Below are 27,941 nucleotides of genomic sequence, written 5' to 3' on the forward strand. Positions count from 1 at the left end.
TTGGTAGCTGGATATCCACATCTTATGAATTACGTACCTGGCTGAGATTAGTCCGTTGATCTTGTTGACTATGAGCAAGCCTAGGGAAAACATTGACATGCATATATGAGCCACTGCCACTCCCAAGATAGAATTTGACACTCCGCCTGTCTTTGTCAACTTCAAAATCGTCTCTCGCCATTATGAAGCACGTCGTCAGATCAATTGCTACCGGGTCTCTTGCTCTGGCTGCTCAAGCTGCACCAAAGCATTCAATTCACAATTCGACACATAATATCGGGCTGTCACATTGGCCATCTGATCAAGCAACAGCACTAGACCGCATGATCTCTCTCAATGCCAATCAGTCAAACTTTGCACTTTTTGACGCGGATAACACTATATGGAGGTACGACATCGAGGAGTCTTCCTTGCCCTACCTGGAAAACCTGGGGGTTATTACTCGCGAAACTCTTGACCCGTCTTTGAAGTTGATCGATTTCAAAGACACCGCCAATTATACCGAGACTCTGCATGGTTACTACATCCGTCTTTGTGAGATTGATGACGCAGTGTGCTACCCATGGGCTGCTCAAGTATACGCCGGTCTTTCAATTCGCGAGCTAAAGGGTCATATTGACAACTTAATGGTCTTAAACACGACCATTCCCACGTCGTATTGGGACGGAGACATTGTGGTACAAACAGAAATCAACCCACCAAAAATATACAGTGGCCAAGTCGAGCTCATCAATAAGCTCGCAGCCAACGGTATCACTCCGTACATCGTCAGTGCTTCAAACGAGGAAGTAGTACGAATGGTCGTTTCTGATCCCAAGTACGGGTTCAACATCAAGCCTGAGAACGTCCTCGGAGTTTCGGTCATGATGAGGAACATCACCAGTGGCGACCTTACCACCTCCCGCAAGCAAATCGGAGCTGGTATTTATAACGAGACTGCCAACTTGGATCTCGTACTCGGAACATATCTTTGGACTCCAGCCACGTGGTATGCCGGCAAGTGGGCTGCTGTTCTGACCTATATCGACATGTGGAAGAAGCCCGTTCTCGCGGCTGGAGATACTCCAGGGAGTGATACTTACATGCAATTCAATGTCGATATTGATAAGGGAGGTGTACACTTGTGGGTCAACCGCACATTGGAGAAGTATGAGGCGCTGCAGACATTGATCACTGAGGCTGCTGAAGGACAAGCCGAGAATGGAATAGCTGTTACTGCAGACAAGAACTGGGTAGTTGTCTGGCCTGAGGAGATCCTTTAGTAGGATGTAGTTGTATGTACATATGTCATGGTCGAGGAAACCCTGCGAGACGGAAAAGCAAAGTACCGCACGACACCATCACGACCAAAAGAAACTAATGCTCTTCACGGCACGACGATCCAATCATAATATGAGGTTTTTGTGGGATTTTCAAAGTAATGAACCTTTGCTAGGAAACGCCGCATCATCTGCAGTCTGCTAATAACAAGAAGGTCGGCTTGTTTTGTTCATTCCATGTCCACAACACAGAATCATGTCTGATCCACCAGAAGAAACGTGCCAGCTGATGAAAGCTACTTTTGGATACTGTCGATATTATCTGAAAATTCTCTGCCCAAAAGGATATCAGCCCGCCCTTTGTAAGAGCCAGAATAGCATGGTTCTTTTGAGATTTGGCAGCTTATTGGTGATTGTTGCTCTCATCCACTACAGTTAAAGCTGCATTCTAGCATGATTAGAACGCGATACCAAAATGAAACAGATACTGAACCATGTCTGAACAACAAGAGAAGCTTTCCACAATGCTAAGAGCCTTCGCACATGCTAGGAGATAAACAATGATGTGCTGACAACGCGTGGCATCCATGGACCTAGAGTTTCTCACCTTACTCATTGAGAATAGCCTTAAACGAAGCTGAGAGAAGCAGGACCACACTATGAATATTTAGAGGAAAATTAGAGTCATCTAGAGGCAGCTTTGTTGGCAATATCGAAAACAGGCTTTGCTTTGCTTTTTTGTTGTTTAGGGGGCAAGCTGCTTAAGCGAGATGGCAACACTTCATCACCATGTCGAAGCCAGCTAAGATTTCAACAAAATACGAAGGCCAGGATGCAATTAACTGGCCAATGGACTATATAATTGAAGGTTCAGATGGATTGCTGGTCGAGAATTAACAACAATGCCTCCTGATTCCACGGGTGTGCAAACGACTCCGGGCAGCTTACAACACGAAGACTCATTCATTGCCTGCAGCTAAGAGAAGGTGCTGATTTATTGTATGAAGCTATTGATATGTGAAGTTTCCGTCGTTCTAAGGAATTTCGTACTGTATTACCGAGCGCCAAACGCTGCATGTTGACCTGAGGCTTGTGGTTAAGTCAGGCAATCGCCAAACACCTTTAAAAGCGACAGAATTGTGCTGCTTGCTGAAATCGAACAAACCCAAGTCAGAAATTTTTTCATTTCAACCCCGCATGACTTCTGTAAGGACCAATCTTCCTGAGAATGTACGACCCTTCTGCCATCTTCAACGTAATGATACTTAGCAAGGCGTCTGTCTAATGGTGCAGAGATATTCCCGGGCCCACACATCCTGCTTTTGGTGTTTCTCTACACAAGCTGGGAGCTTAACCTGCAATAAAGACCCGCCACACCTCATATTGTTATGAAACTGCCCGGAGAATAAGAGCATGTGGTACTTGGCTATGCCAGACCTACCTGCGTAAACAATTGATTCGCCGGCACGAGCCGGAGTGACAGGGGTGGCTGGGTTGTGGAGCGATGACGTGTGGCGGCAAGATCTGCAAGTGTGGCTGAGCAGTTAAGCACATCCAACATCAACGCACCACTGCCAACTCCTGCAAACTCTCTCAACAACTTCACCTTTCTCCAAAAACCTGGTGCAGAACCATAAAATACCGGCAAGATGATGGAATACTTCGCCTACAAGAAGGTCAAGAAGCACCAAGCAGAGAAGAAAGTTGCAGCAGGCCAGCAATCACCACTCCTCGATGAGAAAGACGAGCACTTTCTTCGTCGTGTAATCTCGGCAGAGGGCACACCTCCTCCACTACCTGCGAGACCCCACGATCTGACAGAGGCTGGAGATTTCTCGGGAAATGCGTCGCAGATGGTGGTTCATGATGGGAATACAGTAGCTGAGGAGGAACACAGCCGGGCTTCGAGAGACAAAGGAAAGGGCAAGGAGAAGGAGAATGTGGAGACCGAGGCCAAAAAGCCTGGGAGATTTTCATTTTTGTCTAGAGTTGGGACTAAGAAGGTATACCATATATATATATATATATATATATATATATATATCTCCATGTTGGCAAGAGACTAATGGCTTTATAGCATAAGGACAAAGATGGACTGAAACCCAACCCAGAAGTCGTGACACCAAATGAAGCCGCAGCCGAAGAAAACGACATAAACAAAGTTCTTGAGGACCTCAACCTTTCCGCGATCAACAACCGCGCCTTCTCCATCTCCGACGAGTCTCAGCAAGTCCTCCAGAAATTTACAGTGATCCTGAAGGATCTCGTGAACGGCGTCCCAACAGCATACGATGATCTCGTCGGCTTACTCGACGATTCGCAAGGAACATTGGCAAAGAGCTATGATCATCTACCTAGTTTCTTGCAGAAACTCGTCACTCAGTTGCCGGATAAGTTGACGAAGAACTTGGCACCTGAACTATTGGCCGTGGCAACTGAAGCACAAGCTTTCAATACTGCATCGGCAGCCGCTGGTGGTGGTGAGGCTGCAGCAGGAGGTGCTGCGGGACTTGGTGCCGCAGCGATGAAGTTCCTCAAGCCCACAAGTTTGAAGGATCTGGTGACGAAGCCAGGAGCAGTGGTATCCATGCTGAAAGCTATCATGAATACACTGAAGCTCCGATGGCCAGCGTTCATGGGTACAAATGTCTTGCTTAGTCTTGGACTCTTTGGTAAGTTCTCTCCTACATTTTTCACTCGGACTTATTCATTTCCATCATCAACATGGCACTAATTGTTCTACAGTGCTCCTCTTCGTGTTCTGGTACTGCCACAAGCGTGGTCGCGAAGTCCGTCTCGAGCGCGAGGCAAAGGTAGATAGCGAAGGTCGCATCATCGAACTCGAAGACGACGTGATGCTCCCAGAATCCAACGGCGAACCAAGCTCAAGCCACCACCGTCCTAGCAGCTCCCGCAGGATCACTGAGCGAGAGCGTGAACACGGATCAAGCCGAGAGCACAGATCTAACCCATCAAGCCACGAGCGAGAGCGAGACCGCGAACATAGATCAAGCCGCGAGAACCGATCTAGACAGTCCAGTCGTGAGCGTGAGCGCGATAGAGAACATCGCCACGAGCGCCGGGAGAGGGATCGAGAGCATGATAGGGAGAGAGATCATGTGGAGAGAAGGCCGACTAGTAAAAGGAGCGAGGAGAAGGAATCCAGGAGGAGAGATCGGGACAGGTAGGTCGAGAGGGAGCGGCGATGAAATGACGATACGTGTGATGATTGATACCCTTATGTTTAATGATTGTTGTATGATTTGGACTGATATGTAATTGGAACTGGGAAACCGACGAATTCGGTGGCGTGGATAACCGTTATGGTTATGCTAAGATTGAAACTACCAAGGCAAGCGATTAGATACTTTATGAAGCACGGCAGATAGATTCAATGCAAGACATCCGTATTTATTGAAACCGCATTATGAAGTTATATCGCTCGAAGTACACCATCATCTGCTAAGCTGCGGATTAATTGACCTCTTACCTCGCATTACTCGAGATGGAAAGGAAAAATAGTCTACACATGCCGATTGCTTTTAGGCTGTGATCAGACAGCAAAGATCTTGCTCCAAATGTCAAGAAATCCTCCCTACCTTTAAAGACACTGCAGAATCATAGCGAGGCGCCGGCAAAAGAAAAAGAGAACGTCGCAAAGCCCTCCCGATGCCATGATTTCACCAGGAGTATAGCGCAGTAGCTAACAGCAAACCTCTAATTCAGCGAAAGACACTGAACCACCCAACGTCTCTATTTGTGGAAATTCATCAAAAATTCTAGGAACCCAGTATACGCCCTCCAGAATACCATCCATAACGCCACGATCGAAAGTCCGAATTTCAAATATCTGTAATTATGCAGCGTAGTCGGAGTCATCTTCCCAGTTGGTGCTTTTCCGGGACTTTCGAGACTTTTTTGTTTTGGTCTTGGTGGCCATGACGACTTTCATAGGCTTCTAAATAAGAGTCAGCAATCTTGGACTTGCACATCATTGAGAGACAGTGACTTACGGGAGGTGGTACATATTTAGGGGCCGTCAAGAGTGGCGTCAGGAAGTCTTGAAAAGCCTTAATCTCGTCGGCAGTGAAATCTGATCCATGATCCTGAACTCTGACCTTCTCAAGACCTCTCAACTCAACAATATCATCAAAGCCACGGCATCTGCTGAACTTCTTGATAGATGCAACATGCTGGTGGCTCCATTGGCGTCTGTGCCAGACGCGTGGGTTTGAAAGAAAGGCGTCAACTCGGAGGTTGAAGATCTTTAAATCTGGACAGGCGTGGAAGAACTTGATTGCATTGGCGTCTTTTCTGCCAAATGTGTCCCAAGTGAAGGTAACTTCTCTCAGGTGGGGTTGAACGATTGTCAAATAGTCTCCTGGAACCTTCTCGCACGAGTTGATGTGAAAGCTGTTCTTATAGAAAACAGATCGGGTCTCCTCTAGCATATACTTGCAGGTTTGCATCAGTGGTGCCAGTGCAACGTTTGGCGTGTCGCCTTTGTAACGATGCAGAGGCTTTGAGCCGACCATGGCAAAACTATAGATCAAGAGGCGCAACTCGAATGGGAGCTTCTGGATACGGAAGATAGCTTTGTCTAGATAGACTATCAGCGTCATGCTCACGTTACAGCACACAAGACAACTCACTAGCACTGCGGACAGCTTGACCGAGGGTGAACTTGACTGCCTCCCACTCCTTCTCCCCAATGTCCAGGATATTGTGACGGCTTTCGTTGCCCTTGATGATAGCACCAGTCTCCTCTGACGAGAATTGCTGCGTGTCGACACTCTTCAAGTTTACGATCTCATATCGGCTTCCTCCAAGCGCACGTACGACGCACAATCCATCCTCCAACTTCTTGTTGGTCTTGAAGACCTCGAAGACTGGGCCAGGCTTCTTCTGAGGGACAACCTCTTGGACTCCTTGTGTGTCAATGACTTCCTCCATAGCTAGCTTGATACGCTTGCGCGAAGGACTCGGCGGTGGACTGTCTTCCTCCTCATTGAAGTCGCAGACGAACTCCTTTCGTCTCGCAGGAGTCGGGAGCTTGCCGGTACGGCCACGGGTGACGCGCATTGTAGGAGAGGACTTGTCCATATCAGAAGCTGGAGCCAAAAATCGGCAGGACGGTGTCGAGGAGAAAGAGTTGAAGAGCTTGATAGAGCAATCGAAGCTTTTCATCAAGAGCGTTGTGAAGACGCGTCGGATACTGCCTATACCTTGATTAAGGCACGTCGTGGTTGAGGGGAGGAGGAATGACAATCTCGAGGTTTGGTATCGAGCATGAGGGAAAGAGGGAGTTCCAGGAAGGAAGGAAGGAGCACACGAGGATAGTAGTAGGCAATGGTGGCAGGGATGGTACCGGTTGTGCACGTGGTCGCCTAACTTGATAGTCGAAGCCATCACCATCATTCATGGTGGAGTTGAGCAACAAAGTGAATGCATTTCGAAATAGGCCGGCTTGAAATGGACAGGAGAGGTGAGCATCACGATGGGGGATAACGCCATAAGCGTTTGCGACTTATAGCAATATCAAACTCCAAGCAGATCACATGGTAAGAAAAAGTCAACAAAGAAACAAAATACATACCCGCGACATTACAAAATGCAGCAGACGTCTCGCTTGTCATGAAATCTGTCATTGTACATCAGCAGCCACTGCCAATGTACAATCTCTCATTTCCCCAAGTCATGCAAAAGCTAGTAGAAAGGATATTAACTTTTTAAGAAGGGTATACTTCTTTAATCCTGTAACACCTGTCTAGCGATAACCCTATCCTACATCCAGACCAAGCAAACGCCGCCCAATTAGATCCTTAGTATAGCAATCCACTATGATGAATTAGTAATCATGTCATGTAGAAGCCTCAGCGAACTTACACTTGATGAATTGCAGTAGGTCCTTCCTCGTTAAACTCGACTCTAGAAAGAAAGCCCTTGGACGCCCCTTGATCCACTACAAAGATGACCTTAGCAGCAACCTGAGCACCAAGGAACACCGCCTCGTCGAACGACTTCCACTCCGGGAAATATGTAGGAGGGCCAGCGACCTTGATACTGGTTGGTGATTGCGAGTGCGAGGAGTGGGTTTGCTGACCACCAAAGGACGCGGAGGAGAGGTTGGGATTGAGAGCCTGGTGGGAGGCTGTAGTGGCAGCGAGAAGAAGAGGATTGACGGCACTTGCTGTGGGAGGAGCATGTGGGGTTCCAGCGAATGATGCCGTAGGAGTCATGGATCCTGTGCCGCTTGGAGTTGCGAGATTTGAAGGAAGTTCGCTCATAAACATTGTTGCGGAACTGGGAGATACCAGATATCGATTGTTGAGAGTCGTGATCAGGGCATCCTTGAATCCCCGAACTTTCGATCCTTGGCCACAAATGACTAACGCATCCCATGCTTCTTGTCTTTTTGCAATTTCGTTGACTGAAAGGACCGTTCTGTAGACTGCATCCGCGATAGCGTCAAGGAAGCCCTCGCTTGCAGCTTGGAAACGCTCGGTCCCAATCTCAATGTCCCTCCGAAGAATGCTGGGATCCTTGTCCTCTAGAGCTTTTCGCTTCTCCTCTTTGCGAATAGCTTTGGTATTTTCTCGTCGAGTTGCCTCATCCTCAACTGAAGCTGGTGCACCATCCACAGGTGGATTCACGTCATCTGGCTTGGGGTCGACAGCAGACACTGGCTCTTCAACAGCAGCTGCTGCTTCAGGCGTCTTTTGCCTCTTCGCGTTTGGCGCATCCCGAACAACCTCCTCGTAGTGGAAGGTAGCCCGCGGACGCTTGGAATTAGGTAATCGCAAGGGTCTCGCAGCAGCTGCAGCAGCCGCTTCTTTTGCTGCTTCACGGTCTGCTTTACGGGCAGCTGCCCTTTCTGCTTTCTCCTTTTCTTTCTTCGCTAAGAAATCTTGTGTTTTCCCACTCGTAACGATAGTCGCAATGTCTAATACTCCGTCATCTTCGATAGGCTTGTCATCAAGTCCATATTCCTCATCCGCCTCCTCCAAAAGAGGAACTCGAGGTGGGTCAGTGATCCTCACGTCTGGACCAGATGAAGATGCACCAGTGGTCGCTGCAGCTGCTGGATTGCTGTCACCTTCAACGGGGACATCCGCCGCCTCCGTCCCAGGTAATGGCGTTCCAGGGGAGAGAATCTCGCAAATCATGCTCTTCTTCAACTGCTCCGCCATATCTCTGGTGAAATCTTTTGACTTCAACAACTCCATCAGCCTCCGTGTCATTGCCTCCCCTCCAGATTCATGAACTGTGCTTCTCCCCGAGATCTGAAAGTCGGTAATAGCAGTAACATCCACTTTTTCGAAGCCTACATCGATGACTGTTGCGGCTGGGATTCCAAATGCGTATGAAGTTGCCAATGCGCTGTCCATAATACACAACGCTGGGGTTTTGAACTTCTCGAAAATGAATTGGGTGAGATCCTCGTGGTTCTTCGCCGTCCAACAGGGTTGCGCAATCAACATGACTGGCGTGTGCAGAGGGGCATTAAAAGTAGCTCGGATGTGTTCCAGGAGGGCGAAGAAGGCAGGCATATCATCAATCCGACCCTCTGCAGACCATTAGCGCTCATTCATGGTTCCAGTCTAAGATTCCAATTGAAGACTTACCTTTCAGTGGCCAAATAGCACCCTCTTCGTCCTCTGGCAGCTCCACCAATTCTTCCTCCTCTTCTCCCTCACCAGCTCCTCCCATCGCAACATCTCCATGGATCACCGGCTCCTTCTTTCTAGACTGGATTTTATGTGGCTCGTAACTCTTTCCATCTGGCGCAAGGAATACCCGAGTCCTGAATCTATGCGAGGCAGGTGTAAATGATTCTGGTAGGCCCAGTTGCGCGAGGGTTGTTTGTGAACCAGGCGCAATAATGAGGATGTGGTCGTCTTTGAATGGTGGCATTTTGGCGAATGGGGCTTAAGTCAATGGGCAGCTGATTTGTTTTCGTTAAGCGACTGCGGATTTGACAATGCGTGCCAATTTCGAGGGTCGAGGTTGTGTAGGTGGGAGGCCCAAAAGTTACCTGCGGCTTTCGACCAGCTCGTTGAAGTCGCGGTTTCCATTGAGACGCGATGCCTTGCGGCTTGGCAAGCCTTAGTCAGCCATTTCAGATCATGTGATATGTGACATGTGCATATCCTTATCCTCCATGGGAACATAATCATGGTTTATAACATACCTGCCCAGATGGATACTATGAGACTTATCTGAGGGGATAAAAAGGTTCCGACAGCTTCTCGGGGCAAAATCTGGCACTTACCCCTGGGAGCTTCTTTAAGCGAGCTTGAGGTTTTATGTCAACAATGTCAGCTGGCACGTTCTTCATCCTCGATCATGAGTTTTGTTGCAAGTTGAACATTTGAGACTTGTTTATTCTAAGCTACCGCTCTATTCAAATTCCACGTCTGTGATTTTTTATGTGCAAGATGTTTCTGTGCAAGATGTGCTGGTACTCAGCAAGCGGCAGTTTCAAACACACTTCCAAGCCTCCGGATTCTTGTAGTTCGCTGGATCTACACAGATATTCCTCTTTGGGTACTTGCAATGGTTTCTCACAATATCTATACCTTGAGCTTTGTCATTCTATTTGCAGTCAGCAATTGACCTTGCCCCAGCTTCGAACTTTAAGTCAACGAAGAAGACAAAACTTACATTGACATATTTTATTCCAGTGATCGTCTCCGGTGCATTTCCATTCTCAACCCAATCAACCATACGCATCAATACGTTATCTTGGGGATCAGTAGAGGTGACTGATTCCAGACGGTTCCCGATCATGAAAGCTCCATCGCCACCAGCACAATGTCCTGTTCAATGTCAACGTCGCAGCAAAACGACACTGATCTCCAATATTCGGGAGAGCAGCGGAAGAATTTCACCCACCCATTCCAGAGACTCTAAAAAATCGATAAAATTCATCCAGCTGCGAAGATTTCAAACCCATCGTCCTTGAGACAAGGTTGTAATACACAGGGCTATTCTCAGACGTAATAATGGCGTCCATTTGGCCGTGGTAATGCACTTTTTGGGTGTCAGCTTCTGGTACTTAAGTCATGCTCAAGATCTTTGGACATACGAAGCTTGCCACCGCATTTCTGAAAAGCGGAAATATCGCCGTGCCAAGTAGCAATGTCGAATGGGTTCTGATCATTCGCTACTTTTGCATCATCGATGGTGTACCTTGCTGGGTCCCAGTTCGAGTCATCTGTTTTCCGTCAGTTCATCACTCGTCCAAGAATGCTAAATTACTCAACCCAGAGCAGAAGTACAACAGTTAGTTACGGGAATAGAGTAAAGTAAAAACCTACTATAGACCACATAGCGATACCAATCAGTCGAATACGGGAATGGACCCGCGGTATAGTAAGCCCGACTGGCAGCAACCTCACTCCCCGGCTGCATTCTGGGATATATCAAGTTCCCATCCACACCATAATAGTCCGTGAACACCTTCCTCACAGCTTCAACCTGTTCCTTTCTCAAGCAAGTGGTTGAATTGGCCGCTGTTCCAGGTGCACAAAGTAGAGCTTCTGGTCTAAACCGACACAATTCTGGATCTTCAATAATGCCATCCAAAACACCGTCAATGCCATCGCACTGGTTCAATACTTCTTGATGTACGAGTGCTGACCATTGGGCAACAGTGATGAACGAAGCATCAGTAGAATTACCGAAAAGCGTGTAGAACAAGGCGCTCCAACTTGACAGGTTTGGGAAGTTGAGAGCAGGAGCACCAGCTACAACGCCATCGAAGTCCTCTGGGTAAGATTGCACAGCTTTGAATCCCTGGCGACCACCAGTCGAGCAGCCTAGGTAGTACGACTTCTTATGGGCGCTACCGTAGTACTTTTCTGTGATCTGCTTGCCAATCACGACGCCTGTATGCATACTACGTGAGGCGAAATCATGAACCACGTCCGAATTATTTGCGAAAGCCTGTGGGTTCAAGTAAGTACTGCTTCTATCTTCCAGATCCAAAATTTCAAGGGCATGAGGTAAAGGTCTCATGATGTACTTACCAGACCTCTCGTCCCATTATGCCCATTATTAGCTCCTACATCCAATCCGTCAGCTCTGAAATCTTCAAAACTTCTCCAAAACTTCAGGGATCCCATGATAATATCAAAGACGACTTACCAACAGTAGCAAACCCCAAACCACTAGTATACGCCATATCATTATACTGAATACACCCACTAACTCCTCCATTCCCCGTACTCAAAAAGCGTCCAGTCCACTCCTCACCAGGCAACCATGCCTCCAGCGTGATCGCACTGCTCTCACTAGTCTTGACCTCCATCGCCACACGACATAAGTCCACGCTTATGACTTGACTTACATAGCCGCATGATGCAAGATCGTAGTCTTGCGAGAACGTGATGTTTGTACCAGCGGGCAGGTAATTGACGAAGTTTATGGTTGTGTTCGGGAGGGAGACGGTGCTGAGGGAAAGGCAGGATCCGGATGGGTCGGTGAGGTTTCCTGAGGGGTAGTGGGCATTTGCGAGGGTGAAGAAGCCCAAGAACGGCGCAAGTAAGAAAGAAGTTGAGTTGGGCATATTGTCTGCAAAGGAAGATTGCTTTAACAATATGTGATTTTGACTCTTCGCTTCAGGAATTAAGAACGATTCAAAGAGCTCTTTAGATGCCCATTAAGTGTCACAGTCCTGTGTGTACGACGCTCGAGCCAGAAGAATGACAGACAGGTAGACTGACAATTAAGCAAGTGATCAATTCCAAGAACAAACCAGAAAAGGAAAGCAAGAGAAATATAAGAACGGCAGAAACATTACCCCAAGACCCACCACCTAATATTCTAAGATGCTAGCGGTTGCTCCTCCGTCCATACTTACTATCTGTGCCCATGGTGAACATCCAAGATCATCCATCCGACCTCAACAGCCGCTCATACCCCTCATGCACTCTCGTCCTCGTCCAATCCATCCCGTCTCCCCTAGCCAGATCTCCCCAGAAGTCAAAAAACTCGGACCGGAATTGAACCTAAAAGATCCCAATGGCCGTTCACTTATGCATGCACCGGTCCATTTCCTCCAGCAACAACCCAAGCGTACGCATGAGATCGGCTTGAAGTTCCCTCTACTAGCTAGCAAGCGAACCAGGCACGGAGCGACACTGTGGTGGAAGTGGAGGTGGAGGCGGGGAATCCCTGAATGTTGTCGTGACTCGGCAGATGGTGACGCATTGAGATCTCATCAGTGGGATGAACGCTAACTAAAGATGCGCCTAGCAAAGCTCGCTGGACTCTAGATTTGACTTTCGTTTCCTCTTCCCCCTCAGTTTTCGACTATTTCTCTGCACTCTCCTCGCCTGTGACTTTCGGATTGGTTCGGAATCGAGCTCGGATTTCCACTTTCCCAAATATACCTTGCGTGGACAGAGATCAAATCTACCTCCTTCCTTATTCTGAGACTTTAATTTCATGAATTCAGGAACGAGGCACAGGTACTCACGAGAGATCCTTTCTATAAGAAATATTCTTTCAATATACAGCTAGAACTATAAAGCGTACTCGCCATTAAACCTCTACAAAACTAGAAAACGCTACTTGGAATCCACCGCAAAGCAAACAAATCATGCATCTCTACAAAGTCCCCAAACGCCGTACCATCTGAACATCTACGTCATCCATTTTTCATCCATCAGCCACCAACTATGCGCCGTTTACAGCAGTGGCACTCGTGCCATTCACTCCGTTTGTGTGTGGCTCCTCATACTTCTCCCAGTTGGCTAAGATGGCACCAATCTTTGGTGAGTTTGTCAGTCTGTAGACATCCTCGAAGTACTCCTTGGTAAGCTCGAATGGTCGGGCAGTGACGTTGGGAATGTATTTTCCAATCAACTTGCTGGGATCGATTGTGGTCTTGTTGATCTTCTTGAGCAAGAAGGATCTGAAAGGCTTGACACCTGAGCGCAAGAATGTCGAGTGGAAAGGCACATCGATACCCTTGAGGGGGATGGTAGCGAAGCCTCTTTGAAGATCGAGAGGCTTAGGCTTCTCCTCGGTCTGCTTGGCACAACCTTGGATGATCTCCACGAGGTGAGCCTTGACATCCTCAAGAGACAAGGTTTGCATCAATTGTTGAATGTCGATCTTCTGTGCCTTCAGATAGTTTGTGACACCTGTGAGAGTGTCGAGAGCACGTAGATCACCAGCACAAACGTATTGCATGTTGGCGATGTTGTAGTTGACAATCTCCAAAAGCCATCCGGTTTCTTCGGCAATGTTCTCAACAACGTATTGAAGAGCCTGCTCGTTGAAGGTCTTCGAAATTCTGCTTGGGTTGACAGCACACATGGAGTAGTTGGAACGCCCAGTCTCGTCACGCTCGACAGCAACTTGCATGGTAAGACCTCTGTAGAAGACAACGGAGACCAAACTCTCAATGGGCATGACATCAGCCAGAGCAGCAAGAGCAGAGTACTCTCCGAGAGAATGACCTGCGAAGCTACTGTCTCTCTGAACGAGACCCTTGGAGCGCATGTCTTCGAAACTTGCCTTTTCCATGAGAGTCAAGGCAGGCTGAGTGAATTGAGTAGCAGACAAGAGACCGGTTGGTGATCGGTAGGTGTAGGAGGTGGTGCTCTCATCAATCTCCTTGAAAATCTTCTCGGATTTGGTGGATCCATCCGAGCCAACAGTCTCGAATGTCATAGACATGTAGTTCTGGCGAATCGCCTTACCACGAGGTCCCCCAAAGTAGATGGTAAGCTCCTTGGGGTTGTTCTTGACAATGTTTGTGATTGCAAAACCTAGGTAATGTCAATAAATGGTATTTGGAGAATACTTGGATGTACTTACCATAGTTGTCCAAGAAATGTTTGTCGGCTCTGTCCCATACCTCCTTCGCCACAGGGCTGCTGGCATAAAGCTCCATACCCATACCCTGCTCTTGAGAACCTTGTCCTGTGAAGACGTATGCCGAAACTGGTTGCTCAACCTCAGCCTCACCCAACAAGACCTTGTCCTCAGTCTCCTTGTTGCTCGCCTCGACCTTGATGATCTTGCGACCAGCAACCATACCGACGTGCTGAAGCTTGACCTCGATGTCATCATTAGGAAGGACCATGCCAGTAAGAGAAGCATGGAAACTGCGAACACGACCAACGTTGTTTTCAGCAGCCCAGGTTTCAACCAGACTGCGAACAGCAGCGCTAGAGTACATGCCGTGTGTAATAGTTCCTGGCAGGCTTGCATAGCTTGAGAAGACCCGGGAAACGTGGATAGGGTTGTAGTCGCCGGAGACACGAGCATATGTCTCATTCGATGCCGGAGCCCTGAGAAGAAGTGGAGTCTTGCCACTGAGGGGTATAGCGTTCTCGAAGTTGACTGGCTGTTCAATAGAAGAACCATGTCTCTCCAGGTAGTCGATAACCGGGTTACCGTGAGAGACACCAGCTTGGTACTCGACACTGGCAACTTGAATGATCTCCTTTGTTGGCAGCTCAAGCAGCACTTGACCTCTGGTTTCAACACTGCTGTAAACGGACTCGTTCTTGAATCTGATCAGACTCTGAAGACGGAAGGTCAAGGTCTGGCCGAGGAGTTCCTGATCCGGCTCATCAAGACTGAACCATTCCTTGGATCTGAGAACCGCGACATCCTTGGTGGTGGCAAGGTGGATTTGCATTGGCGTCTCAGTCTTACGTTGGAAGGTGTTCTCGAAGTCGGTGTATGCTCCGCGGTACAAGAACTGTGAGGTAACCTCCATGACTGGGTGTCCGTCTCGGGTAATTGTTCCGCACACTTCGACCATCTTGCCAGAAGCTTGGTTAATGACAGCATTAATGCGAGCAGTGGTCTCCACCTGATCGTTCTTCTTCAAAGGCTCGGCACCAGGCAACATGCGGAAGCCATTAGAGAGATGCACGAGTTTAAGAAGGTCACCGTCGATGGTTCTGGGGAAGATTGGCTTAGTAATAGCCTTCCAGCCAACGACGATGGCGAAGTCCATGGGAGCGAGAACTTCCTTACCGGGGCGATCAACGAAAGCCTCACCGGTGTTACCGACAGCGTGAACAAAGTCATTGATCGCCTCGCTGGTGATCTTGGCCTTTCCACCGTTGAAGGTTCCCGTGACTGGTGCATCGAGGTCAAGAGTCTCGTTACCGAACCATGCACGCCAGTAGAACTCCTTGATACGATCGTTGCGACCCTCCATGACCTCACGAATTGGTGCGTATCCCGCCTCGGGATGGTATGTGAATTTGAGAGGCAGAGAAACGGGTTTGCCAACAGCGGTGGTATCCTTGATCATGTTGACCAAAATCTCATTCTTGCCAGTAAGCTTAGCATTGATTACCTCGACGTAGTGGTTTGGTCTGGGTTGTTCCTTGACTGTGATGACAGTCTTCGAAGGCTCGTCAGGGTTGGTAATCTCGACAAAGAGGCCACGGACAGGAGCAAAGATTCTCTTCATTGGGTTCGTTTGGAACTTCTTGCCTTGAACAAAGACCTCTGAAGCGAACAGAGCGTAACGCCATGATCGCTTGTTGCCAGCGAGAAGAGTCAACCATGAGTCGAGAGATGGAAGGGTGGCGCTTGGTGCCGATGAAAGTCGGTACGTTGTTTTGGAGGCATCTTGTGAGATCGTGAGGCCCTCGACATCAAGTTCTGGCTCAGCATCAATGAGCTTCCCGCCGAAATATTCAGTGACAGGAATGTTGGATTCGTCGCCATCATAGATCTCTTGTGTGAGACCCTTGATATGGTCATGGTGGATGCCGTCTAAGATCTGTTTGATGGGCTCATCTACGATCTTCGAATACTTGACGGCAGTTGGACCCTGCAGAATACAAGTTCGGCCGACGTCTTGGTCGATGACAGCTTCAAGATCCTCGGATTGCCACAGTGAATCTTTCTTGAAAAAGAACTCAAAGTTCTCATCGAGAGATGGCACGAAAGTAGTTGGCTTCTGGCCGCGGCGTTGGCAGAGGAGCAGGAAGTGCTGCACGTCCTGGGCGTTGATCAATTGGGTCTCACACTCTGGGTAAGCTGCGAGAATCCTCTTGACAGTTGGGTATGGGTTGTCCAGCTCGGAGTAGTTCTGAAGTAAAGAAGGCTTTCCTCCACCGAGAGTGAAACGTTCCTCGACACGGCGAATGAAATCCCCCGTGAGCTTTTCGTAGGACTTGTCGATCCAGCGAGACTCGTGTTGAACATACATCAAGTCCACCATTCGACGAACGACTTCTCCGTAGGTCATGTCCTCGAGATCCACGGTCTCGCCATTCTTGTTACGACCAAACCAGACCTTTTGGAAATCATCATTGAGCTTCTTAATGATGTAGTCACGGTTCTTCTTCAACTCGGGAACACGCTTTTCCTTTGGCAGGGAGAAAATCTTGGCATCCATCTCGGCCCAGAACTTGACACCACGAGTGGCCAGCTTATGAATTGGCTCACCCATCTCAGACCTGACAGTGATAACACCACCAGCCGGGCCTTTATATGTCTTCTCCCACTGTGCATCATCAAGACCTTCCGCTTCAGTGATGGCCTTCTTGGCATTCTTGCTGGTGTGTGCCTCTTTAGCAGTCATCATTCGACTGCCAAAAAGACAACCATCGAAAGGCATTGGTGGATATCCGTACTTGCCTGACCAAGCACCAGTAAGGTATGGGTAAGTGTCTTCGGAACCACCGAAACCACTACCTGCAACAAGAATGATGTTGTCACATCTTCTGATTCGGCCGTACATCTGAAGAATTGGCTGATGGAAATCCTCGAAAGAGTGATGTCCGCCACCACGTCCACCAGTCCATTGCAAGATAACTGGGAAGGTTGGGTTTGCCTTGGCAATGTTAATGACAGCCTGGATAGCCTCGCCAGATCCGGGCTTGAATGCAATATGCTTCAATCCAAGGGTTTCGATGTACTCAGTGGCGACTTCGATGGAGGGAACACCAGCCCCAATGGTCAAACCTTCGATCGGCACACCTTCGGCACGGAGCTGAGCAACAAGAGGAATTTGCCATTGCATGGCGCGGGGGTTGATGTAGATCAAGTTGATTGTAATACCCCGCCCTGCAGGAATATCTTTTTCAATCTTCTTCAACGCCTCGGTCATAGTCTTAGCATTGTAGTAACCGCCTCCAGCCAGTTCGATCTGGTAACCAGCGTTCATGGTTGCTGCAACAAAGTCCCAGGGTACGGTACATGGGGTCATACCGGCAACCATGACAGGAGGAACACCTAAAAGTCGACTCATTTTGGTATCAACATAGGTCTCTCCGGTGGAGGTCTTGATCAGGCGTGGACCGTGCTCTTTAACCCAATCCACATTGTACTTCACAGCATGTTCTTCGTCACGATCGAAGAGCTCAGGCTTGTAGCCAACTTCTGGGACGGTGCCATCGATAGAGCCGACCAGGATGACGCGGACACCAGTTCCGTCCTTGTTGCGGCTGGTCAAGACACCAAGTCCAGAAATCCCACCAGGGCCAAAGTCGAGAATGTGGGTGGCGCCAGGGAAGACAGTAGCTTTCTCCCAGTTGACAGCATCATGGGTGATCATTCGGGTCAGAGTCGGGACAATATTGCCGCTGACCTCTTCCCGAATATCCTTCCCAGTATTGGTACTGAACACGGGGATTGCAAGCGACTTACTGAGAATCTGTATATCCTTGAGATCCTCATCGATGTGGGCGGTGGCTTCGGCGAGATACTTGCTGTGGAAAGGAGATGTGATAGGCAAGAATCTGTTGACAAATCGACTCTTTCGCTCCGTGAACGGAATTCTGGTCTGGTCAAGGCCGGTTGGCGCCTTGACTTTTCGGAGCTGCAAATTCAGACCGTAAAGGGAAATCGGTGGTCCAGTCACAACCATATTGCGAGCGCTATTTATCAGAGAGATGGAAATGTGCCGATCTTCCGGAAGGTATTGGTTTGTTGCATCAATGTGCTGTTGAACTTGGGCTTGTGACAGATCTCGAATGCTCAACATGGGTGTCGGCATACCCTCGCCATTGTCGATCGAGTCTTGCAAAATAGATGGAGCCAAAGAAGTTCTTGGGTAGGTTTGCTGACTGCGGGATCCAATCCAGAAGAGAATGGTCAATGAGGAGATGGCAATTTCGTCAAAAGATTCCCATGAATCTGCGGCAGCTGTTGCAGCGGCTAACACAATTCCTTGCGAGTGACCAGTGCTTCCGCTAATTCTCTCACGGAATTGTCCTGGAGTAAGACCCAGAACTTTGCAGGTAACTGCATAGTGGGCGAGCTGAACAAGACCGATCAGAGGGAAACTGACAGGTGCAGACACCATGTAATCCACGTCTGGAGTTGACTCTGGGTCGTGGAGCCAGGTCATAACATCCAGACCTTTTGAATATAGCTTCTCGGCTCTTGGATCTCTTGACAAAGTTTGCAGAAGCTCTGCCGCAGAAACAATCAATTCCTCCACAAATGAGGGGTATGTCTGGTAGAGCTCGCGGAGCTCGTCGAAGTACTCCTCGATGTTCCCTTGACCGCCGAAAATGCTGTAAATGGTAGCAGTCTCATCAGCCGCGCGGGAAAGAGCTGATTCATGGGGCTTGATAGCTCGTCCAGAGGCTGCACGAGCGGCATAGTAACTTCGCACAACCTCGAGCTTCTTGGCATTGATTCCAGGAAGAGTGGCGGCCAAAGCATGGACTTCGTTTCCTCGCAAGAACGCTCTTTCGAACTCGTTGATGACGAGCTTCAGAACATCCTCGTATGAGCCCTGCGCATCGTCTTCCCCCTCGTCAACATCTTGCGCAACAAATCCAAGGTATCGAGCTACGAGTTCTGCTACCGATGATGGCTCATCGTCTTGCGCTAATTCGTCTGTTGGGGCGGGCAGGGAAGCGAGAAAACGCTCCTTGATCTGTGAGGCGTGGAAATGGAGATTCGTGGGTATTAAGAAGGAATGCTCGAGAGAGCCGTGTGAGAGGACGAGAGGGCGGAGGGAGGATGAGGATCGTGGGGTCGACACGCCCGTTTGAGGGCCTGTTGAGGTTCCGTACATGGTGGGAGATTACTTAGGGGGGGTATTTCCAGTACTGTCTGTGTTTGCAGCAGTCAGTACTTGTAGATTTTGGAGGAACCTGGGATTGCTCGCAATGCAGAACTGACCTATTCTATGATCTCCAGAAACTCAGCAAAGAGCAGGAGTGGAAGGACACGAAATTGAAGCTGCCGGGGAGCAGCGAAGGGAGAGATGTCGGATCAACAAATAGTACTGTGCTAACGCTGTAAATAAGGAAAGAGCGTTCTATGTATGATGTGGCAGAGAGATGGAAGGAAGGGAGGATTGAGTGAAGCAGAGGAGAAGAGCTGCTGCAAGTATGGAGGGGGGATCAATTGACGATATCTGTGAGCGGAAGAAGAAGTGGTGTGTCCGTTCGTCCTTGCAGCTTGCCTGCTCTGCTCTGCTCGTTGGAAATAATTGAGCTCCATCGGCCTCAACGTAAACTCAACTCGCCAAAAAGCCCGCAGCGCCGGACCCGCTAACTCGCTTCTGAACCTGTTGGGCGTAGATCCCGGGTCATGGCTGCATGGACGCCACACCCCGTCGCATGGGCGGCATGGCAGCACTACGGAGGCAGGGAGGTAGGGAGGTAGGGCACTTTGCTAAGGAGTGAGGGAGTGCGCTACGGAACACAGCGGGTCAATTTGGATTGGATAGAGGAGGGGGAGGACAGTACCGCTGAGTACAGTACAGTACAGGAAGTAGTAGTACTAAGCAAGGTAGCGAGAGTCGCAACGAAGGGCAGAAGGTGACGAAAGACACAACTTGGGTCTGGCTGGGCTCTAGTCGTGGGGAGAGGGAGAGATGTGCTGGGGACATGAGGGGTTGAGGGTTGACGGCCGGGAAGAGCGAGGTAAATTTACGCTGCAAGTGCAGTGATGGAGGGGCAGCTGGAGCGAGCATCTGAGCAAGTTCAACAATAGGTCTGCTCTGTTTACTTCGCTTCAGAGTTTTCACTGATACGGATGCTTGCTAGGTAGAAGTTATCGCTCGGATGTGTACAGCGATGTCTATTCAAGTTTTGATTTCACATTGGTAGGCAATTTGAAGTTGTGAAGTACAATATCACAGAAACATCATCAGCGTCAGCCTTCTCTCCGGCCACAAGCAACAAGGCAATACTTCCATTGCCGTCTTACCTTGCTGAGACAACACGTAGCAGACACACCCATTACATTCCACCTCGTGATGTGTTCATTTTGTACTCAATAGCATCAAGCATTGGGTTCACACGGTGCAAACATCTGGCCGTTCCTTTCGTCCTTTGGTGAGGCTGATGAGATTGCAAAAGGCTGACCGACTTTTTTCATCTCGCCTAGGCATGGACGTTGTTGTGTCGTGCCTCCATTCTGTGGAGAGGACTGAGGAGAGTGGCATGTTTTTACTGGGGACTGTTTATGCACCCCAGTCACAGTTAACGAGGGACCCTCGTCCTTGGCCTGGGAGCCTGGGACTGGGAGCCTGGATAGGGGTCGAGTCAGCGAAGCGAAACGAGACATTCCAAATTCCAACCCTCCCTTCCTCACTGAAGAACGGTGGTATCTAGAGCAGCCCGAAGCATTCTCGCGATAAGAAGGTGCCTGCAGATTGCTGAGATGCGTACCTATGCACATGCGGATTGATGCGGGATTCGGCCCCTCAGCAGGCCTGGCTGGTGCAGAGAAGCACAGCACGGAAGTAAAAGTTGGGAAGGCAGGGCAGAATATTACGTCGCTGCCGCTGGACCGTCAGGGTGGGTGTGGATGTGGATGTGGATGCACCTACCTTACTTGCTGGTGGTTGTGGAATGGGTGCGGCCCTGCAGCTCTTGGACCAGGGTCGATGCCGCCTAGGCCAAGGACGGTTAGATAGTACAACCCGTTGGGAGCTCCAGCAAAAGATGTTCGATTCAACAAGGCCAAACAGCCAAACAGCCAAACAGCCAGACATACCCGAGTGAGCTTGAGGATCATCACTGCTGGATTCCTCTCTACTTCTCCGCACCATCTCCCATCTCCCTCCTGCCATACTCGCAAAACATTTGGTCTTGTTGGATCAATTGTTCACATTCTCCCTCCTCCCAAACCTCCTTCTACCACTCACCATACGCCTTCTCTGTTGTAATTCATCGTTGCTTGTTTCCTTGCATTGTCCCAGCAGCGTTCCGTCGCTTCTCGGAAACTTCAAATTAGACTGAACTTACAACTGCCTACTCGACGGCAAACTAATCGACTTCTCTACCTGTCTCTAAAATCGAACTCTTTGATACCCCTCTTTACCCGTCAATACGTCTGCGGACGTTCGATCCTGCAACATGCGTCCCGAAGTCGAGCAGGAGCTCGCCCATACGCTCCTTGTGGAGTTGCTGGCATATCAATTTGCCTCGCCCGTGAGATGGATTGAGACGCAAGATGTGATTCTTGCAGAAAAGACAACTGAGCGCATTGTGGAAATCGGTCCGGCGGATACTTTGGGTGTAATGGCAAAGAGGACAATTGCGTCCAAGTACGAAGCCTACGATGCAGCGAAATCCGTCCAGAGACAAATTCTCTGCTACAACAAAGATGCGAAGGAAATCTACTACGATGTCGATCCAGTGGAAGACGAGCCAGAGCCAGTTGCTACTCAGTCTACACCTGCTGCTTCTGCTCCTTCGTCAAGCGGACCCCCCGCAGCAGCCGCTCCTCCTCCTCCCAGTGCTGGACCAGCAGCTTCAGTTCCAGATGCTCCCGTTGGTGCAGTGGATATTGTGCGAGCACTGATTGCTCAAAAGCTTAAGAAACCTCTTCTGGAAATTCCTCTGAGCAAGGCAATCAAAGATTTGGTTGGTGGTAAGTAACACTGCCCTCAAGGGACGTGCAAAAGCTGATTTGATGTCCACAGGTAAATCCACCCTCCAAAACGAGATTCTCGGTGACTTGGGCAAGGAATTCGGCTCTACACCCGAGAAACCAGAAGATACCCCTCTCGATGAGTTAGGAGCCTCTATGCAGGCTACATTCAATGGCCAGCTCGGAAAGCAATCGTCCTCCCTCGTTGCACGATTGATCTCTTCGAAAATGCCCGGTGGCTTCAACATTACTTCAGCCAGAAAATACCTCGAAACAAGATGGGGTCTTGGATCCGGGAGACAGGATGGTGTTCTACTGCTAGCTCTCACCATGGAGCCTGCAGCTCGTCTGGGATCTGAGAATGATGCCAAGGCATTCCTTGACGATGTCTCCCAGAAATACGCTGGCAATGCAGGCATCAGTCTCTCTGCGCCAGTTGCTGGTGGAGATGCAGGCGCTGCGGGAGCCGGAATGATGATGGACCCAGCCGCAATCGATGCCCTTACCAAGGACCAAAGAGCTCTTTTCAAACAACAACTCGAGCTTTTCGCCAGATATCTCAAGATGGACCTCCGCGCTGGAGAAAAGGCCTTCATTGGCTCCCAACAATCACAGGCAACTCTCCAAGCACAATTGGATCTTTGGAATGTTGAGCATGGTGATTTCTACGCTGCCGGTATTGAGCCAGTTTTCACACCACTCAAAGCAAGAGTGTACGATTCTTCCTGGAATTGGGCTCGCCAAGACGCCCTTACCATGTTTTACGACATTATCTTTGGCCGTCTAAAGGCTGTGGACAGAGAAATTGTCAGCCAGTGCATTCGCATCATGAATCGATCAAATCCTACACTCTTGGAGTTCATGCAGTATCACATTGATAACTGCCCCACAGAGCGTGGCGAGACATACCAGCTCGCCAAGGAGCTCGGCCAGCAACTCATCGAGAACTGCCGTGAAGTTTTGGACACAGCTCCTTGCTACAAGGATGTCGGTATTCCAACTGGACCTCATACCACGATTGATGCTCGCGGAAACCTGTCATATGCAGAAATCCCACGAACAAGTGCACGGAAGCTCGAGCACTACGTTCGCGAGATGGCTGATGGTGGCAAGATCTCTGAGTATGGCAACCGTACCAAGGTTCAGAACGATCTCAGTCGTATCTACAAGCTCATCAAACAACAACACAAGCTCTCTAAATCATCTCAGCTCCAGATCAAGGCACTCTATGGCGATGTCATTCGATCCTTGGCCATGAGCGAAGGCCAAATCATCCCCAAAGAGAACGGAAACGGCAAGATAAACGGTGTCAAGAAGGCTCGCAATCCTCATGCCAAGACTGGCAAGGTTGAGACAATACCCTTCTTACATTTGAAGCGGAAGGATGAGCATGGATGGGAGTACAGCAAAAAGCTCACAGGTCTTTACATCGAGGGCTTGGAGACAGCTGCAAAGAATGGTGTTACCTTCCAAGGAAAGAATGTGCTGATGACTGGTGCTGGTGCCGGTTCTATCGGTGCCGATGTCTTGCAAGGCTTGATTAGTGGAGGAGCAAAGGTTGTTGTTACTACCAGCCGTTTCTCTCGCGAGGTTACCGAGTACTATCAGTCCATGTACTCTCGCTTTGGCTCTCGAGGCTCTCAACTCATTGTTGTGCCTTTCAACCAAGGAAGCAAGCAAGATGTGGAGGCTTTGATCGATTACATCTACGACACCAAGAAGGGTCTTGGATGGGATCTGGACTTCATCGTCCCATTCGCCGCTATTCCCGAGAATGGTCGTGAGATCGATAGCATTGACTCAAAGTCTGAGCTTGCTCACCGCATCATGTTGACAAACCTTCTCCGCATGCTTGGAGCTGTTAAGACGCAAAAGGCAGAGCGCGGCTTCGAAACTCGACCAGCTCAGGTCGTTTTGCCCCTGTCACCCAACCACGGTACCTTCGGTAACGACGGTCTGTACTCTGAATCCAAATTGGGACTGGAGACTTTGTTCAACAGATGGCACTCCGAGAACTGGGGTAACTTCCTCACAATCTGCGGTGCTGTTATTGGATGGACCCGTGGTACTGGTCTCATGTCCGGAAACAACATTGTTGCCGAGGGCGTCGAGGCATACGGTGTCCGCACTTTCTCTCAACAGGAGATGGCTTTCAACTTGCTCGGCCTCATGTCGCCATCAATTGTTGACCTTTGCCAATCTGAGCCAGTCTTTGCTGATCTGAACGGTGGCCTCCAATTTATCCCAGATCTCCAGAACCTGATGATGAAGCTCAGAAAGGACATCATGGAGACTAGTGAGGTCCGACAAGCTGTTACCAAAGAAACCGCCATTGAGAACAAGATCGTCAACGGAGAAGACAGCGAAGCTCTCTACAAGAAGGTCACCATCGAGCCCCGTGCCAACATCAAATTCGAGTTCCCTCGCCTTCCAGACTGGGAGAAAGAGGTCGAGCCGCTCAACGAGAACCTTAAGGGTATGGTTGACCTTGAGAAGGTCGTTGTCGTCACTGGTTTCGCTGAAGTTGGACCTTGGGGTAACTCTCGTACCCGATGGGAGATGGAAGCTCACGGAAAGTTCTCCCTCGAGGGTTGTGTTGAGATGGCATGGATTATGGGACTCATCAAGAACCACAATGGTCCAATCAAGGGCAAGCAATATGCCGGCTGGGTGGATGCCAAGTCTGGAGAGCCCGTCGATGACAAAGACATCAAGGCCAAGTACGAGAAGCACATCCTTGAGCACTCTGGTATTCGTCTTATCGAGCCTGAGCTTTTCAAAGGTTACGATCCCAACAAGAAGCAACTCCTTCAAGAGGTCGTTATCCAAGAAGATCTAGAGCCATTTGAGACCTCCAAGGAGACAGCCGAGGAATTCCAGCGCGAGCACGGAGACAAGGCTGAGATCTTTGAGATCCCTGAATCTGGCGAGTACATTGTGCGCATGAGAAAGGGAGCAACACTCCTGATCCCCAAGGCTCTGCAATTCGACCGCCTGGTTGCTGGTCAAATCCCAACTGGTTGGGATGCTAAGCACTACGGTATTCCCGACGATATCATCTCTCAGGTCGACCCCGTCACTCTGTTCGTTCTTGTCTGCACTGTCGAGTCTCTTTTGGCATCTGGTATTACCGATCCATACGAGTTCTACAAGTATGTTCACATTTCCGAGGTCGGTAACTGTATTGGTTCCGGTATTGGTGGTACCCACGCTCTGAGAGGCATGTACAAGGACCGATTCTTGGACAAGCCGCTCCAGAAGGACATTCTTCAGGAGTCTTTCATCAACACCATGAGCGCTTGGGTCAATATGTTGTTGCTCTCATCCACTGGACCTATCAAAACCCCAGTCGGTGCTTGCGCTACTGCTGTCGAGTCCGTTGACATCGGGTACGAGACTATCGTTGAGGGCAAGGCTCGTGTCTGCTTCGTCGGTGGTTTTGATGACTTCCAAGAGGAAGGATCCTACGAATTCGCCAACATGAAGGCCACCAGCAATGCTGTGGACGAAATTGCCCACGGCCGTACCCCAGCTGAGATGTCCAGACCTACCACCACTACCCGAAATGGTTTCATGGAATCCCAAGGTTGCGGTATGCAAGTCATCATGACAGCTAAGCTTGCTCTTGATATGGGTGTTCCCATCTATGGTATCCTTGGTTTGACCACTACCGCCACTGACAAGATTGGCCGATCCGTTCCGGCTCCTGGACAGGGTGTCCTCACCACCGCTCGTGAGAACCCCAGCAAGTTCCCATCGCCACTCCTTGACATCAAGTATCGTCGCCGTCAAATCGATCTCCGAAAGAAGAACATCAAGCAATGGCAAGAATCAGAGCTCGAGTATCTTCATGAAGAGATTGATGCTATGAAGGCTCAAGGCCAGGAGTTCAACGAGTCTGAGTATGCTCAAGAACGTGCACACCATATCGAGCGCGAAGCTGCTCGTCAAGAGCGTGAAGTCTTGAACAGTCTCGGCAACACATTCTGGAAGAAGGATCCATCCATTGCTCCTCTTCGTGGTGCCCTTGCTACCTGGGGTCTTACTATCGACGATCTCGATGTTGCTTCGTTCCACGGTACCTCGACTGTGGCTAACGATAAGAACGAGTCCTCTGTCATCTGCCAGCAATTGAAGCATCTCGGCAGAAAGAAGGGTAACGCTGTTTTGGGTATCTTCCAGAAGTACCTCACAGGTCATCCCAAGGGTGCTGCCGGTGCTTGGATGATGAACGGATGTTTGCAAGTTCTCGATACTGGTTTGGTTCCTGGCAACAGGAATGCCGATAACGTTGACCAAATCATGGAGCAATTTGACTACATCGTCTACCCCAACCGAAGCATTCAGACCGATGGTATCAAGGCTTTCTCTGTTACTTCGTTCGGTTTCGGTCAGAAGGGTGCTCAAGTGATTGGTATTCATCCAAGATATCTGTTCGCCACTCTCGATGAAGCTACCTACGCTTCCTACTGTGCCAAGGTTGAGTCCAGACAAAAGAAGACCTACAGATACTTCCACAACGGAATGATCTCCAACACGATCTTCGTGGCCAAGACACATTCTCCATACACCGATGACCAGCAGGGAGAGGTCTTCCTCAACCCTGATGCACGTGTATCAATGGACAAGAAGACGTCGACTCTGACCTACGCCCCTGGCTTTTCCAAAAAGACAATCAACAAGGCCAAGAACGAGGCCACCAAGCAAATGGTCGAGTCTTTGGCTAAAGGTGCCGCAACCGCCAGCAACAAGGTTGGTGTCGATGTTGAAGACATCTCAGCAATCAACATTGAGAACGACACATTCCTCGAGCGCAATTTCACAGATGCTGAGCGATCTTACTGCTTGAAGGCACCAAGTCCTCAGTCCTCCTTTGCTGGCAAGTGGAGTGCCAAGGAGGCTGTGTTCAAATCTCTGGGTGTTGCAAGCAAGGGAGCTGGTGCGCCGTTGAAGGAGATTGAGATTATCAACAACGAGAAGGGTGCTCCAATTGTCACTGTAAGTTCTTCCCACATCACCGACTCTGACCACAACTAACATTCCTCAGCTTCATGGTGGTGCCGCTGCAGCAGCGAAGAAGGCTGGTGTTAAGGAAATCAGCATTTCCATCTCACACTCTGATAGCCAGGCTATTGCCATCGCCGTCGCCTCTTTCTAAAGACAGACAGACAGACTTAGCCTTTCGTGTATATTTTGGTGTTTGTTTTCTGGCTTGATTGCTATGGCGGGATGATAATAATGGGCGTTCCTCGACTTTTGTACACGCTCATCAATCAATGAATGTGAATTATTTGTTTGTTTGCTCGTTCATGGGATTTTTTTGCATGGTTTGAGCGTGATAGATGGGAAGGAAGAGAGAGAAGGACGAGAGAAAGAACACGGAGCTTGGCTTCTCATAGTCCATTCGTATATAGTATGAATAAAGTTTAGACTTCTTTATCAGTACTTTCACATGCCACATGCTGTTTGTAAGTTTTTGGTCGTCCGGCTTCTTCTTATCCGTCCTGTTCGGTGTCGTGTATGATGAAGTACGTATCTTACCTTGATAGGAAAGAGACGATTTGAGCTGAACCCCACTAGTGCTCACTTCAGGTTGTGGAGTATCTACCATACACCTCACCCCATTCAACGTATTGCTTTGCTCTACCGTTGAACTGCGTTGAAGTCAGGTCCAATAACTAGACACAAACTAACTCTGGACATTCAATCATCCAGAATACTATCCTGTGCACCAACCACTCGGTACTCTCCAGCTTCTGAATGTCTCCTCTGATGACATCATGGTACCAAGCTGTGGATTGTGGTACCAGTGGAGTAAGGGACCCATTGATGAACATTGAGGGGTAGGTG

General features: G+C 49.3%; 7 protein-coding genes across 9 annotated transcripts; 3 read left to right on the forward strand and 4 right to left on the reverse strand.

The window, feature by feature from the left end:
* Positions 1–182: 182 nt before the first annotated feature.
* Positions 183–1,262, forward strand: ONS95_001804 (uncharacterized protein; the record flags this gene model as incomplete). Its single annotated transcript, XM_058495019.1, has 1 exon — positions 183–1,262. The coding sequence occupies one exon, from the start codon at positions 183–185 to the stop codon at positions 1,260–1,262; it is 1,080 nt and encodes a 359-aa protein (XP_058355329.1).
* Positions 1,263–2,840: 1,578 nt separating this feature from the next.
* Positions 2,841–4,675, forward strand: ONS95_001805 (uncharacterized protein). The gene is made up of 3 exons (XM_058495020.1): positions 2,841–3,262; positions 3,337–3,931; positions 4,005–4,675. The coding sequence occupies exons 1-3, from the start codon at positions 2,909–2,911 to the stop codon at positions 4,445–4,447; spliced, it is 1,392 nt and encodes a 463-aa protein (XP_058355330.1). The 5' UTR covers positions 2,841–2,908; the 3' UTR covers positions 4,448–4,675.
* Positions 4,676–4,890: 215 nt separating this feature from the next.
* On the reverse strand, positions 4,891–6,721 carry ONS95_001806 (uncharacterized protein). The gene is made up of 3 exons (XM_058495021.1): positions 5,912–6,721; positions 5,273–5,859; positions 4,891–5,217 (listed from the first exon to the last, which is right to left on the reverse strand). Exons 1-3 carry the CDS (start codon positions 6,675–6,677, stop codon positions 5,116–5,118), a joined length of 1,455 nt encoding a protein of 484 aa, XP_058355331.1. The 5' UTR covers positions 6,678–6,721; the 3' UTR covers positions 4,891–5,115.
* An 82-nt stretch (positions 6,722–6,803) lies between these two features.
* On the reverse strand, positions 6,804–9,326 carry ARP9 (Actin-like protein arp9 (SWI/SNF complex component arp9)). The gene is made up of 3 exons (XM_058495022.1): positions 8,885–9,326; positions 7,146–8,826; positions 6,804–7,097 (listed from the first exon to the last, which is right to left on the reverse strand). Exons 1-3 carry the CDS (start codon positions 9,171–9,173, stop codon positions 7,082–7,084), a joined length of 1,986 nt encoding a protein of 661 aa, XP_058355332.1. The 5' UTR covers positions 9,174–9,326; the 3' UTR covers positions 6,804–7,081.
* Positions 9,327–9,632: 306 nt separating this feature from the next.
* On the reverse strand, positions 9,633–12,410 carry FAEB-2 (Tannase and feruloyl esterase). 2 transcript variants are annotated; one of them, XM_058495023.1, is made up of 7 exons: positions 11,409–12,410; positions 11,291–11,325; positions 10,580–11,207; positions 10,348–10,476; positions 10,155–10,292; positions 9,924–10,078; positions 9,633–9,854 (listed from the first exon to the last, which is right to left on the reverse strand). In XM_058495023.1, exons 1-7 carry the CDS (start codon positions 11,827–11,829, stop codon positions 9,741–9,743), a joined length of 1,620 nt encoding a protein of 539 aa, XP_058355333.1. In that variant the 5' UTR covers positions 11,830–12,410; the 3' UTR covers positions 9,633–9,740. The 2 variants fall into 2 exon arrangements, with proteins under 2 accessions (XP_058355333.1, XP_058355334.1); XM_058495024.1 differs by having other exon boundaries at positions 9,848–10,078.
* Positions 12,411–12,765: 355 nt separating this feature from the next.
* Positions 12,766–19,678, reverse strand: FAS1 (beta subunit of fatty acid synthetase). Its single transcript, XM_058495025.1, has 2 exons — positions 14,091–19,678; positions 12,766–14,041 (listed from the first exon to the last, which is right to left on the reverse strand). The coding sequence occupies exons 1-2, from the start codon at positions 19,276–19,278 to the stop codon at positions 12,942–12,944; spliced, it is 6,288 nt and encodes a 2,095-aa protein (XP_058355335.1). The 5' UTR covers positions 19,279–19,678; the 3' UTR covers positions 12,766–12,941.
* FAS2 (3-oxoacyl-[acyl-carrier-protein] synthase) lies at positions 19,679–27,523 on the forward strand. Of its 2 annotated transcripts, XM_058495027.1 has the most exons (4): positions 19,679–20,312; positions 20,343–22,091; positions 22,144–27,089; positions 27,139–27,523. In XM_058495027.1, exons 2-4 carry the CDS (start codon positions 21,575–21,577, stop codon positions 27,247–27,249), a joined length of 5,574 nt encoding a protein of 1,857 aa, XP_058355337.1. In that variant the 5' UTR covers positions 19,679–20,312; positions 20,343–21,574; the 3' UTR covers positions 27,250–27,523. The 2 variants fall into 2 exon arrangements, with proteins under 2 accessions (XP_058355337.1, XP_058355336.1); XM_058495026.1 differs by lacking the exon at positions 19,679–20,312 and having other exon boundaries at positions 21,184–22,091; positions 22,144–27,523.
* Positions 27,524–27,941: the final 418 nt, after the last annotated feature.

Source organism: Cadophora gregata (assembly GCF_030347475.1).
Source record: "Cadophora gregata isolate MNR1 chromosome Unknown scaffold_10, whole genome shotgun sequence".
Classification (NCBI taxonomy): Eukaryota; Fungi; Ascomycota; class Leotiomycetes; order Helotiales; family Ploettnerulaceae; genus Cadophora; species Cadophora gregata.

Excerpts from the sequence above, each read along its gene's own strand:
- FAS2 (XM_058495027.1), top strand. The coding sequence starts at position 21,575 with ATGCGTCCCGAAGTCGAGCAGGAGCTCGCCCATACGCTCCTTGTGGAG. Across the intron at positions 22,092-22,143 it reads AATCAAAGATTTGGTTGGTG|GTAAATCCACCCTCCAAAAC; the intron begins GTAAGTAACACT and ends TGATGTCCACAG. Across the intron at positions 27,090-27,138 it reads AGGGTGCTCCAATTGTCACT|CTTCATGGTGGTGCCGCTGC; the intron begins GTAAGTTCTTCC and ends AACATTCCTCAG.
- ONS95_001806 (XM_058495021.1), bottom strand. The coding sequence starts at position 6,677 with ATGATGGTGATGGCTTCGACTATCAAGTTAGGCGACCACGTGCACAAC. Across the intron at positions 5,860-5,911 it reads TCAAGCTGTCCGCAGTGCTA|ACAAAGCTATCTTCCGTATC; the intron begins GTGAGTTGTCTT and ends TAGTCTATCTAG. Across the intron at positions 5,218-5,272 it reads CTAAATATGTACCACCTCCC|AAGCCTATGAAAGTCGTCAT; the intron begins GTAAGTCACTGT and ends ACTCTTATTTAG.
- ARP9 (XM_058495022.1), bottom strand. The coding sequence starts at position 9,173 with ATGCCACCATTCAAAGACGACCACATCCTCATTATTGCGCCTGGTTCA. Across the intron at positions 8,827-8,884 it reads TGCTATTTGGCCACTGAAAG|AGGGTCGGATTGATGATATG; the intron begins GTAAGTCTTCAA and ends AATGGTCTGCAG.
- FAS1 (XM_058495025.1), bottom strand. The coding sequence starts at position 19,278 with ATGTACGGAACCTCAACAGGCCCTCAAACGGGCGTGTCGACCCCACGA. Across the intron at positions 14,042-14,090 it reads ACATTTCTTGGACAACTATG|GTTTTGCAATCACAAACATT; the intron begins GTAAGTACATCC and ends GACATTACCTAG.
- ONS95_001805 (XM_058495020.1), top strand. The coding sequence starts at position 2,909 with ATGATGGAATACTTCGCCTACAAGAAGGTCAAGAAGCACCAAGCAGAG. Across the intron at positions 3,263-3,336 it reads CTAGAGTTGGGACTAAGAAG|CATAAGGACAAAGATGGACT; the intron begins GTATACCATATA and ends ATGGCTTTATAG. Across the intron at positions 3,932-4,004 it reads GCTTAGTCTTGGACTCTTTG|TGCTCCTCTTCGTGTTCTGG; the intron begins GTAAGTTCTCTC and ends ATTGTTCTACAG.
- FAEB-2 (XM_058495023.1), bottom strand. The coding sequence starts at position 11,829 with ATGCCCAACTCAACTTCTTTCTTACTTGCGCCGTTCTTGGGCTTCTTC. Across the intron at positions 11,326-11,408 it reads TTTGGGGTTTGCTACTGTTG|GAGCTAATAATGGGCATAAT; the intron begins GTAAGTCGTCTT and ends GATTGGATGTAG. Across the intron at positions 11,208-11,290 it reads ATAATGGGACGAGAGGTCTG|GCTTTCGCAAATAATTCGGA; the intron begins GTAAGTACATCA and ends TTGAACCCACAG.